Source organism: Amblyomma maculatum, chromosome 3 (assembly GCF_055883805.1).
Source record: "Amblyomma maculatum isolate TAMU_Amacu chromosome 3, ASM5588380v1, whole genome shotgun sequence".
NCBI classification, from domain to species: Eukaryota; Metazoa; Arthropoda; class Arachnida; order Ixodida; family Ixodidae; genus Amblyomma; species Amblyomma maculatum.
Genome location: NC_139346.1, coordinates 208,075,834 through 208,089,163, shown reverse-complemented (window position 1 = coordinate 208,089,163; position 13,330 = coordinate 208,075,834). Strand labels below are relative to the sequence as shown.

General features: G+C 43.9%; 1 protein-coding gene across 3 annotated transcripts in view; it reads right to left on the bottom strand.

Annotated features, from left to right (window-relative positions):
- The window catches only part of melt (ventricular zone expressed PH domain-containing protein melted), a 46,428-nt gene that overhangs the window by 22,029 nt on the left and 11,069 nt on the right, over window positions 1–13,330 (bottom strand). For all 3 annotated transcript variants that reach the window (XM_084599449.1, XM_084599451.1, XM_084599450.1), the window contains exons 6-12: window positions 13,079–13,288; window positions 12,341–12,478; window positions 8,257–8,348; window positions 6,653–6,918; window positions 3,955–4,162; window positions 3,231–3,627; window positions 1,963–2,098 (exon numbers count right to left, since the gene is read on the bottom strand). In XM_084599449.1, coding sequence (XP_084455575.1) covers window positions 1,963–2,098; window positions 3,231–3,627; window positions 3,955–4,162; window positions 6,653–6,918; window positions 8,257–8,348; window positions 12,341–12,478; window positions 13,079–13,288 — 1,447 coding nt within the window. The remainder of the gene's footprint in view (window positions 1–1,962; window positions 2,099–3,230; window positions 3,628–3,954; window positions 4,163–6,652; window positions 6,919–8,256; window positions 8,349–12,340; window positions 12,479–13,078; window positions 13,289–13,330) is intronic.

Here is a 13,330-nt window from a genome sequence, read left to right as displayed (position 1 = left end):
CAGCTCAGGAAGAAGTATTAAAGCCATTTTGGAGAAGCTTTAGAGCATGTTTCTAGGTCAAACTCTTTTAATAATTGCAACTTTCTCTTCCTGACATATAAAAGAATCCAATTTGATTCCTTTTTATTCAAAGTTCTATGCTCGGCTGACTGTGCATGCATCTCTGAAAAGGTAAGACAAACAGCCAAAACATGTTCAGATGCTTAAAATATCACAGCTGACCTGAGCTTTTTTCTACACTTCACACCTGAAAATCCAAGTCTGACTAAATGTTTTTGACCACTTGATAGAATCAAATGTGGAGTCTTTCTACCAAAGTTTTTGATGCACTCAAGCAATGCCACTAGTTTCGAGTTCACATCAAGGACCAGCACATTTATAGTATGTATCTTGTGCACATCCTTTTCAATACTGTGCCTGTGTTGATAAATTTCTGGGTGCTGGTCAGTGCTGCCTTCAGGGAGGACTGACAGCATTCAAGGGTAGCCTTTTCTCCCCTTAAGATTATTTACTTTGTAACCTTCTGCCAGTGGCTCATGTTTTCGCATCAGGCGAAAACATGAGCGATATGCCTTGTATGGCTTTCCAACACTCTTGAGAACATTTATAGTGATTTGCACCTTCATGGCATTGCCATATGACGCTTCAAGTATGCTTTTACCTCTTCTTGCAGGTTTGGCAAGAAGAGAAGTTTCCTAGGTCTACTAAGCGGCAAAACAAAGTTCTAAGTTTGATAGCAAAACATTAGGGTTTGGAGCAGAATGGAGCGAATGGAGTAGTGCTTTCACCCCTGCATGTATCCATGTTATTACTGCTGGTATTGTATTCAGTGTGAGTGTGTGAGCGTATCCCACGTAGACTGTCACGCTTAATGCAACATCTGGTAACGGTATTGCCATATTCACTGAAACTTTGGTTTGAAAGTACGTAATTGAAGGTGCATAGGTCACTGGCTGGAATCCATTGTGGGCTAGTCCAAGCTTGACTCGCACATGTATGCTATATGCAATGAGAAATCACACATGACTCTGAACGCTGACGATAACCAGTTGCATGCTATTGTAGACACGAATTATAAAAAAAATAGTGGCACCGCATAGAGGTCGGCCAGTGGCGAGTATATAGAGGTGAATGACATGCACAGGACTTGAATAAAGCACGTTTTTGGGTAAGTTGGCAACATTCTTGAACCATAATTGCACCAAAGGAACACGAACACAAAAGAAGAAACACGCAATGATTCAAGAAAAAGCAGCATTCGTCCATGTGTTGCGTGTTTCTTCTTTTGAGTTTGTGTTCCCTCGCTGCAATTATAATTCGAGAATGTACAGGACAGGACTGAAGTGGCGGTGGCCTCGGTCGCAGATGTATCTAGTAGCATCAAATTGATGCATCATGGTTGCTTGGCTTGCTTTACGCATCATAGGGCCGCTTGATAATGTCATTTTTCTAGCCATCTCAAGTACACAACAATGGAGCCAGCCTTTTATGTAATGGGAGTAGTAATGCTTTTTCATTAAAAGGTAGACTTAGCTTGAAATAAAATTTGCTCAACAGAATTTGACGTAAGGTAGAAAGGTTTGGCATGGTTTGCGAAGTTTTACATCCCAAAGCGACTCAGGCTATGAGAGATGCCGTAGTGGAGGGCTCCGGAAATTTCAATCACCTGAGGTTCTTTAACGTTCTAAGGTATAATCTGAATGTGTTCTTTTCATTCATGAATCATATTTATATATTATGCTTGTTAATGAATGAACAACGAATAGATATCTTTTATTTCAATTATACATTTCTCCAGTTGTTGATCAGTGGTATGTAAACTTTAAATAGCTTTATGGAAAGCTCTGCCACTATATTGTTTATATAATGGCACAAAATCTAACTGTATGAATGTTTTATGTTTTGGACAAACTTTATGAGGATAACTAGAGTAATTTGAACACACATGAGGCAGGTACTCACCTTCAATGGTACATTTGGACGGTAGTGGAAGCTTAACGAAGATAGTCTGCATATATGCTTTGATCTTGTCTAAATGTTTCTCACAGAAGTGCTGCACAGCATCTCTCATCGGGTATGGCTCAAATACTGATATCCTCTAAAGAGCAGAAAACAAAATGACATCAAATTATTAGGTTCCTAAAGCTAAGAAAAAAATAAAGGTGACAAAAACACTGTTGAGATACATAAGAGGCTAAACACTGTTGAGATACACAAGAGGCTGACACAATAGCCTATATAGTTCCTCTGATATGAAGACTCCTGTGGGCATCATCGCTGTCATGAAAATTCAGTCAGTTTAATGTTGAAAGCAGCGGAAGGATCCAACAATGCGCAGTAAATATAAGGTCTTATTTAGATGGCCTTTAGAATTTTAAAACTTCTTATTGCAGAAGCGCTAAAGAAAGTATTATCGCAGAAGAGCATGATGGTTGAAAGGGATTCCCAGTATATAAATACCTGCAGTTTTGAAGAAGCATAGCTTGTTGGGCCAGTTGGTGCATGGTGAGTGGAAAAAAAACCAGCGGAAAGCACTTGTTCACAAGGAGAGGCACACAGGGTGATGCTCCTCCTTGTGAACGTCTCCTTTCCGCTGGTTTCTTCCTCATATCCTGCTCTTTCCATCTTTTCCTTTTTTTTTAAATATATTTTTTCATTAAGCTATACTCTCATATACCCACATTCAATAAAAGAATGTTTAGCAAACAGTGCTGTGATCTGCATGTCTACTACTCCCCCTACTATAACTTCCCCCACTATAATTTTTTTCCTTGTTCACATTTCGTTCTTTGCATTTTCTGTGATTGTGTTCGTTTTCATTCTTACCCTGTTTTGGATCTATACTATGCTTCTATCATGTACTTGCTGTGTACCGCGTCCGATGTACCGTTGTATTAGATTATTTCTGTATGTTCATTTTTTTATATGCCCCCCTCACCTAATGCTTTTCGAGGCCTGTGAGGCACAAATTAATATAAATATTTACTGTTCAGCCATAAAAGAGAAGTCAAATATTTCAAGTATGTTGCACAGAAAGAACACTGCTAAAAACAATCCTATGTACATGGGAAGCAATAGAACTAAGGCAGCATTGTGGTAGGATGAGTGGTGAAGCAGTGCTAGTTGCAAAGTGTAAACAGAGTCATTTAAAGCACAGACATGAACCGGATGCAGCATGAGTGCCATGTGTGCAACCTTATTTTACCATCCTGCCAAGATGGCCCACCCACCTGTGCATTGGGTTGTACCACCTTGCGCGTCACTACAGGCACGGTTTCATCTTCAGTGGCCGAACTGGTTCCACCGCCGCTGCCCTTCAGGAGCTGTTGGTTGCAGCCCGAACTGAGCGAGCCACTGTGGGGTGCGCCCAGGCGTGAGGAAGACAAGGTGCCACCCTCCACGTAGGGAGGGGGTGTAGCAGATGAGGAGGAGCAGGAGGGGGTAGGACCCAGTGGGGGTGGAGAGGGACTGGGCACTGTTCCTTTGGGGCAGGAGCCCCCTTCAAGGACCCTGCTGCCCAGATCGGCTGGTCCCCGTCTCGCAACATTGCTTGTTATGGACACAGTTAGGACAGGATGGCGACCTATCACAGGCGATGGCTGGGCTTCTTCAATCAAAGTTGGAATGCTGCATTTACAAAAGCAGCAGTCAGCATATGTCGGCAACAGTTGAGTTTAGTGTGCCTTTTTGATTTGTTCTCGAACAGAAACAAGCATACTTCACAGATGAGGCACTCTTTGTCATGATGCAGCATTTAACATTTTTTACCATGCATCTCAATAAATATGGTAAATGCTGTTGTCAAACAGGATGTGGCATGCTGAATGTGCCATATAGTAGCTCCTTTCAGAGGAATTCAAGTAGAAACAGACTTATTGTTTATGCTAGAGAAACAGTCCTCCCAATAAAGCAGTGCCACGCTCAGACAGCCATGCATCAAACAGGTGCACACACCTCATGCTCTTGTGAGCTGAAGTGGTCGTGACAGTGACACCACAGCTGGACACCCGACTGGTGTGGGCTGCTGGGGCTGAGCTGAGGTTGTGGCGGCTGTTGAGCGCTGAGAGGCTCCGGTTGATGGGCGAGTTGGAGCTCAACTTGGACATGCTCATGTGCAAGCCACAGGGAGAGCTTAGCCGGCTGTTGCTCTGTGCATGAGAAGCTGCAGCAGAAAAAGAAAAAGGTTGCAGGACAGGGATTAAGCACATATCTGTGGGGTGTTTGGTATACAAAATGGAGTGAAACAATAAACAAGAAAGTGCTGTCCTTTGCGGTAACAACTATGCTTAGACATTCCTCTATCATGTTAGAAGCGATGCTCAATTCCATTTGGAACAGGTTACAGTGAAATCTCATTAATTCGGCCTTCAAGAGACCAGGACAAATGTTTGAAATATCCAAAATTTAATTTATTGAATGCACTTAAAGAAAAAATGCAGAAAAAAAGTTTATGTTGCAGTAATTTTATCTGATGAATGCCAGCAATACGGTTGTCCATACACTTGAGATGAAAACTGATCTAAAGTGATAATATTTTGCAATTTTGTCCAGTGCTTTGCCTTGTGCACATCATTGGCAATGCCAAAGACTTGCTTCAAAGTTGTAAATGCCCCCGTGGCCTTTTTCCGTGCCTCTTCACGAACGGCTCAGACACAATGCACACAATGCACAAGCTGTGCAATGATGCATCCTCAAAATAAGGTGTTTCAGCATAATCGCTGTGGGTAGAAGATAAAGAAATATGCATATGCGTTAGAACAGTGTGATGCTATCCAAAAATAAAAGATCAGTGAAGTGCAAATCGGTGTCTGAAGCAGTGTGCCTGACATATGTGAACACGATGGCAGCAGTGGGACAGCATGAAGTTAAGAGAAGCAAAAAACTAAGCTTCTGAGCTATATTTCGGCAAAAAGGGGGCTTCCGATTGTCATTGCACCTGCCACGGTGTGCAAGCTGAAGGTGTGCGGGCATCCCTGGTTTATGCAATTCACGTTCCGGTAAGTCTGACTGGAAGATCACTGGCTTTACGAGTCTTATCTTAATGAGATCACCCAATCTGAATTAAATTGTGCAAGCATGTCAATGCCTGAATTATCAAACATCCAATGCAATAAACTTACATGGGCATCAGCTGGGACTGCACTTCTATTCGAATTCTCAAATTAACGAGAGTGGAATGAAAAAGATTTTATTGTATGATCATGCAGATTCATATATGCTCATACCCAATCAGGCGTTCTCATTGCTGGAGCTGATATGTGTTCAAGATCTGCCACACAACTTGACCAATACTGCGCTTTAATGCTAGTCATTTGCAAAAAATATCGACATGCATGAAGCAAAATGTTTCCAAATATTTTTTCCTTCCATTTTTATTATACTTCTCAAAACATGGTGAATATGAGAAAACTCTAAACACATTTTGATTCACTGCCTTAAATGTGTGTGAGAGATAAACTCTTTAATAAAAACTGAGAATTTAGCCGGCATTAAGAATTCGCTGGCAAGCTACTCTGTGCAGGAATTGGAATTAGGGAGCGAATGACCAGTCAAAATATAAAGTAGTGAGAGAAAAAAGCGGTCAATGAAGTTCTGCTTCAAATGTGAGAATAAGCCACAGTGCATTGTGCACCACACGAAGACTACACAAGTTTGTAATATATGACAAAATTTAGCAACCACTGCTGCCATTTTGTCATATCTTGCAAGGACTGTACCAGTTCGCACAATATAATAGAACTTAAAGGTTGTTTTGTTACAAGATTAATAAATATTTCCTGATGCAATGGTGGTCACTTTCCAATTGAAACAAGTGTGCAGATAAGAATATATATATATATATATATATATATATATATATATATATAGAAAGAAAGGATTCTTTGGGCTTGGTTGAGAACACGCTAAAAAAAAATCAGGCATGGTGAAGAAAGAAAGAATGTATTGACGTATCGGCCGCGGGAGCAGCCTTCGTCAAAAAGAAAGATATATATACAACTACACACTCAGACACAATACTATTAAGCCTCTCTGAAAAAAGTAAGCTGTGATAAATAATTTTTAACCTTAGAATGACTGCTTTCAAATCTTGTCAGACTAGATGCTTGCAGGAGGAGCAAAGCATGATGGCCAATTTAGCATAGTTAAAGCCAAATGCAAAGTAAGTGTGCTAGCACTTTGATTTTCATTTTGGTTTCAGACTGCACACACTCATTAGCAAGGCGCCTTATCACCTGCCAGAGGAATGTTCATGATGAGGTCCGGACAAATAAGCTAACACGGTCGAAATGAAGGTTTAGTTTGGTTTGTGGGGTTTAACGTCCCAAAGCAACTCAGGCTATGAGAGACGCCGTAGTGGAGGACTCCGGAAATTTCGACTAACTGGGGTTTTTAGCGTGCACTGACCGCACAGCACACGGGCACCGTGCTTTTCGCCTCCATCGAAAAGCTGCCGCCGAGGCCGGGATTCGATCCCGCGTCCTTGGGAACAGTAATCGAGTGCCGTAACCACTGCGCCACCCCGGCAGGGTTGAAATGAAGGAGTGGGGCCTTAGTGCAGTAATCGTTGGCAAGTGCAAACAAGAACAAAAGGCTACAAGCATAAACCTCATAAAGATACAAAGCGATTCCTGGACACAAGCAGAGTCTGTACCGTGATGCATGTGATTTGCAGAGGGCAGCCGAGTCATGCTCCGGTGGGCGAGCTGCCCTGAACCAAGGTGGCCCAAAGAGCGGGCATTGGCTTCCTGCGAGGAGGAGCCCAGGGTGCTGGCCGCTCTCGGAGCCTGCTGGCCGATGGCTGGGGTGCGCCCCGTTGGCACTGCTGGCATGGTGGCCCCACGGTTGGACGAAAGGTCATGCCGACTGCCCCCTACTTTGACAATCGTTACCCCTCCTGTCCTGTTCACCACTTGTGCCCTGGAAAGATGTGGGACATTAAGGTGTCACTGCCTAAAGTAAGCAGGCAGTTATGTGCTGGAGCTTACTGCTTCACAGCCACCATGTGGTGAGGCAGACAACTGTAGGTGGTGCATGGAAAATATGCACGAATCTGATTTTGCCAGCAAATCAAGACAAGGAGATATTTTTTTTTCTTGGATTAACCTGTGAGTGAATAAAATAACAATTATTTTGGACAACAATGAGTTTTGAGATTTTATTTTTCTGAATCCAATCCATGGCACTATAAACTTATTTCGCAATCTGCAGACACAGCTGCAGTTGCACCTACATCCATACTATCCATTTCCTGCATCAGGACTTTTTCCTTTCAAATAAAGCTAATTTTGCACTTTTCAAAGGAAAACAATAAACACTGGCACTATTTAGCACAGGGTACTGCAGGCTAGAAAGATATAAAACTTGGCAAGCATTATTCTTGAAGGCTACACTGGCACAATTAATGATTTCAAGTTTGAACTGCTTCAGATATTGGATACTAGGTATGTCAAAGCAGAACTGACTTATGGCTATTACGCAATTTAGATCTGAAATTTTACCCATTCTACATCTCTAGTTCTTGCTGTGTATTTAAGAAACACATGTAAGCTATTATAACCTGTGGAGAACCAGTAGTACTGGGCTATGGAAGAGCCCCACTGAAATGCTTTCCATGGTATAGTCAAATCCAGATATATTGAACCCAAAGGGAACTGTGATTCAATATATATAAAAAACGGCAATAGATAAGACTACCTGCAACCTAGAAGCAAGAACACATTGCACCTGCGATAGAGAGGCACTTCTGCATACCACCCACTGGCATGTTGGCAGTGGTCAACTCAGTGAGCATTGCTAGTCCTAACCTGCTTTGCATCAAAGCTGCAGGGGACAGTGCTTTGTGCACTGGAATTAGCACTACCTGACACTAGGATGTTGCCAGCACTGAAAGTATAATTATCACTCATTAAAACTGAGGTAAAGGTGGTTGCTGCAACACCTTCTGCAGAGTAACGTGCCACATAAGGGCCATGGATAGATTTTGGTTATGTTGGTTGGACAGCGATGTGGCATGGAACTTCAGTATGATACCGAAGGCAACCCTCAAGTACGCCCCACGTTCGCCTGGTCATGCATTCTACAGCGCAAGAGCTGCCAGCAGGTGCCTCTGAGCTTAGTGTACAGTGCACTTTTCCTATTCTTTTACACAGCATTTTTAGGGAATAATCTGTGTTACATATATTCAGTGATTAAGCAGACAATGCAATCATGTACTGAGAAAACAGGCACATGAAAAGCACAAAAAGACAGGGCAACCTGTGAGCTGCTGTAGCAGCATCTGCCTTCAGTTGGTGCAGGTAGAAGCGAATCGTCGATGAGGCCACGGGCTCAGGCAGTTGACTGCAGATCTGAAAAGAGCAAGTCAGCGGTTCTTACTGGTGCCATGGTATCCAGGACTCCTTTGCTTTTTCTCTGGTGGGCTACTAGGAAAAATAAATCTCTTTGTAAAGCAATCTGCTTTGCATTTGCTTCCCTTTCAGTTAAAGCCATCAATTGAGAAGCCTGAAAGACTGGTGCTAGAAGTGTGGAAATATTCGAAATTACAAGAAGTTCACAAATTGAATTCGCTATTAGAGTCACAATGTGCTTGTACTATTTGAAAGTTTTTAACCGCTCAAACTCTTAGAAATTTCGAAATTCCCATTACTCGCTGCCAAATGCTGCAGCGTATCCGAATGGCGTTTGCTAGTTCAGTAACATGAGTTAACTTGCTATTTCCTCAAAGAATCTGCAGCAAATGTGTCGCAATCATCGGTCATGCATAAAACCACTGTGCTGATGGCCACATTGTGCACCTGTGGGCCAGAATGCGAAATGCAGCATCGTGCCAGGATGCACTCTGTGACCAATTTGTGGGGCTCCCTTGAAGAGCTGAACACATGCAGAGAGGGCAGGTTCACCACAATAGCGACAAACGACCACTAGGAAAAACAAGGATACAACTGATGCCTCCAGGGTGTGACAGAATGTAGCAGTGAAGTGCGAGCGCATCCGAGAGCACAGAAAACGGATCTGCCTAGGTTGCAGGATGCAGTGATGAATCGCCAACAGGAGCTTAAATAAAGGGATGAATGTGTGTTCAAGGCACCCAGCAATAAGACAACTAAGAGTGAAGAGTGGGGAAAAAGCAGGACATGAAGGTAGCGAAGTGCGAGATTGATCTGTTGAACGAAGGCCACTGTTCATGTGCTCTTGAAGCCCAGGATGGAAACGAGGTTGCCCTTGCTGGCTCCATATGCATGCATTGCGGGTCCTGATATGTAGGCCTGATACGTAGGCCTGGGCCAGTTGTTTACCTATTGTTATGGGGGTGACCGACTCGGCTGAAGGCACCAGATGAATTGGGTGATCAGGAAAAGGCATCCAATAATTAGCAGTAAAACAGGTGGCAGGGAGAGACAGCCTCTGAGGTGCAGAGAAGACATGCTTGATGCGAGGACTGCCTCGGAGCAATAGCGCTTTCGCTGAGTACCAGGGTACAGGTGGCTCGAAAATGACAAAGGAGAGGTTTTGGAGCATGTAGGGTAGCGAGCTGCGGTGGTCATAGAGTGTATGTGTTTGCTGAACGAGATTCAGGAGCAGGATTCCCTGAGCTCTTGTGGTAATAATGTTATGGACAAAGAATAAGCGGGCAGTGGCGCGAGCAAGAGCGCTCGCGCTAGGCCCGCCACGATTCATTAAATCATCTCACAGTCATCGACCATCTTCTCTCTCTGTGTTCTCTGTTCTCCTGTTTTCATCGGCTTGACGCCCCGTAACATTTGGTTAGAGGTGCTGGGTAAATCATCTCTCCTTGTCCTGACCCGGAGCTTCGGCGCCCTGCGTCTTCTTGCGCTGTTGGCAGAAGATCTAGGAAGCATCGCTTCGCTGGTCCCCAGCCTGCCAGACTCGATGCAACCTCGTCGTTCCACTGCCCTGTCCCTCTCGCCCCGACCATAAGACACTAAGAAGGAGAGACTGACATGAAATGGGCTACCCACACGACCACAAGACACGACGAGAGAGCCAAACACCATAAGAACCCTCTGACTCGATGTGCTGATCAAAGACCCCAATGACCAAAGACCCCTAGACCCAAGATGCCGCTACACTTGAAGGCCATATAGTGCATGCCAGGGCCTCCGCCATCAGGCCTTGGCGACCTGTGGCCTGAAAGCCTCCTGGGCCAGGCTTCACCGGGAATCATCGTGGCAGCAAGCCGTTGTCTTCTTTATTCCTCTTCTTCTTCGGCCATCCAGTCACGCCCATCATCATGCCATGGATCTCATCAACATAGACAAACTTACTCGTCCATAATCGGAACAATCGCTCGGTGGCCCCGGGTAATGTTACAGATGAGGAAGAAGCGGGCAGTGGCGCGAGATGGAGCGCTCGAGATAGGTCCGCCGCGATTCAATAAATCATCCCACAGTCATCGACCATCTTCAATCTCTATGTTCTCTATTCTCCTGTTTTCATCGGCTTGGTGCCCCGTAACAATAGCAGATACAGGGATTTTACTTTGTTGCCACTGTGCAGTCACCACTGGCAGCATTAGAAGACAAAGCCAGTTCTAGTCTGCTTGCTGGCTAGTCCATTTGCCAGTAGGTGGACACCCAGGTTATAAGAATATGAGGGTTATTCTCGTAGTAACGCTCCAAAGTCTAGATGCAGTAGTCGCTTTCTAGCACCAGCGTGCCAGCCTAAAAGTCAAAGCTGTACTCCCAAACTACAGTGTGGCAAGTCACCGCCATGGCATGTTTGGGCCAGAGGGAAAAACCACTAGTCGACTACTTCAATAAGCATTTCGTGCTCTCAAGCAAATATGCATGGCAACAACAAAAAAATACCACTGCAATATGAGAGTTCCATTGCACATGAAGGTAAAAAACGTCGAAGGGGAATTGCATGTGCATGATAGAGGATTGTTCTGCTCATCTTGCATGGCTCGGCACTCACAGCAAAGGGCGATCAGTTACACACGATGGTCAGGTGATTAGGTGACAGCAGCGGTCTCTTAGGCAGATGTGTGATCTAAAACTGTGCAAGGAACACCATCAAGAGAGCCTCGGGAAGAACACCCTTCCCGGGCTATGGAGAGGAGGTCTCTCCAGTTCAAACAAGTGAATGAGGGAAAACCTCTGGAGTGGCATCACCACAGGAGTGTGATGCCATCGCAGAGGCCATGAGCATATGATAATTATGCGCGGCAGTTACTATAGGGCCGGGGATCCTTGTGTATCCCCACAATCTCACCGTGAATAATTCAAGAGGGCAGCAAAGAGAAATGCATAGCCTGATGTCATCATTCTTAAGTACAACATATGGTCAATGATATTCGTCAATGCCACTAGTGGCTAGTGGTGCCACAATGGGAAAGTTAAGCTGCAAGTGCTCAGCACAGAAAGCTGAAGAAGGAAGTAGAATACCAACGTGAATCCAACATTTTCTTCCAAAATTGAAGGTTGTTTTTATTAAGGGTGTGCAAATATTCAAATTTTCGAACACAAATTGAATATGAATAGCGGGAAAAAAATCTCTTTGAATATCAAATCGTATATCTGATTAGTGAAAGAAAACAAAAGGTAAATTAAGAAATAGCAAACATTGTTCGTCTTGTTTGTCTCAGAATTCACATGGCATTTGCAAATAAAATTAAACTAGAATTGTGCAGAAGCGTATACCTCACTGAAAAAAAAAAAAAAAAGAAAGAAAAAACGGCAAATTTTGTGCACGATTCTGTACACCAGCTTTCTGTACAAAATGAACCGCATGAAACCGGGAGAAGCTGTCAAATCACTGCTGAATACAGTTAAACCTCATTAATTTTCATTAAGGGACCGGAGAAAGTGTCCAAATAAACTTAGGCTCGAATTATTGAATTGGCCTGAGGAAACTTCCAAAACCCATTTGCATCACAGTAAATTCATCTGATGCACAGTTATTTTGCCTGACGCATGATGGCTATCAGCATCTGAAATGACACAAATGAGAATGTTTTCTCCCCATTTCATGAAGTGCTTCACTCTGCGCACACTGTCGGGAAGGCCCTCTTCACAAAAGGGAAGGTCCTTCTTTTAAAATGGTCAAACATTGCGGTGAAGCGTGCGGTACGGTGAAGCTGTGGTGAATTCAATACGCTTCAGTGTATTCAGTAATTCTCTAATATTCAGGAATTATATTTGACTTGTATTCGAAATTTCGTACATCCCCAGTTTTATCCATTATTTAACAGCGCGAAAAAACGAGGACACTTTATCATTCCACACAGAAAAATATGAAAGACTCTTAGGAAAGTGAATGGCTGGTGATTTAAAGAAACTTGTTGCTCATGACTCTGGTCATGCCATCTGATGTGTACCTGTGGTAGGCAGGGGGCAAGCAGTGCAGGGAAGGCATCTCCTAGATGCTTGGCTTCTCTCAACAGGGCAAGTTGGGTATTGTGGTCACCCTTGGACAGCTGGCTGACCAGGAACTCCAGGCATTCCTGGGCACGCTCCTGCAGATTGCATACATGTCACTTTACACCACACACCTTGCTTCTCTTGGAGACAAAAATAAGCCAGTGCAGTACTGGCATAAGTACAAGTGTTCCACACAAACAGCTCCACCGCTTGGCAAAAGATAAGCATTCAATTTGCTGCTTGCAAGAAGAAGCTTTCATTAAGATTTGTGGATCATGGCACTACCTCTGAGTCACCCCCTCATTGGAGCAAAAATAAGTTAACAATGAATTTACTTGCTGCGCATTTTTACTGACTGAGAAAAAGGCTGCCAGTTGCTTAGTTTCCTTGATGCATTTCTGTTGGGTATAGCATAGGTTTTATATATAATTTTTATTACATTACCCTCAGGGCCTGTGGGCATTACAGAGGGATGGGCATTGTATGTTACATCAACACAAAGAGACATTAAAGATGCCTTCATGACATTTTCCAGTCTGTTGAAGAAATTACTTCCCCCCATTATGGCCCCACCACCTGCTAATTGTTGAAAAGTACATAAATAACAAAGCAGACTTTCATAAACTTGGTGCAAAATACAAGAAAGCAACGATAAAAAAACTAATGAGCTTGCAAGGGAAGATAGAGGAACCAACCGTGCTCAGGCGTCCCACGGTGGCCATGATGTGCGCCACCAGGGTGAGGTGAACTGGCTGGGCTAGGGCCACTGCTTTCATCTTGGGCAGGTACTCGGCAAACAGCTGAGGCTTTGCAGCGGCCAGCTCTTGGAAGATCTTCAGCACAGAACCTGTCGTTGTGGGGCTGCCAAGGCAACTGCTCAGCTGAGGCACGTTGCTCTCCAGCAGCTGCACAGGTTGGGATGGAAGCACACAAGAATGACGACCAGC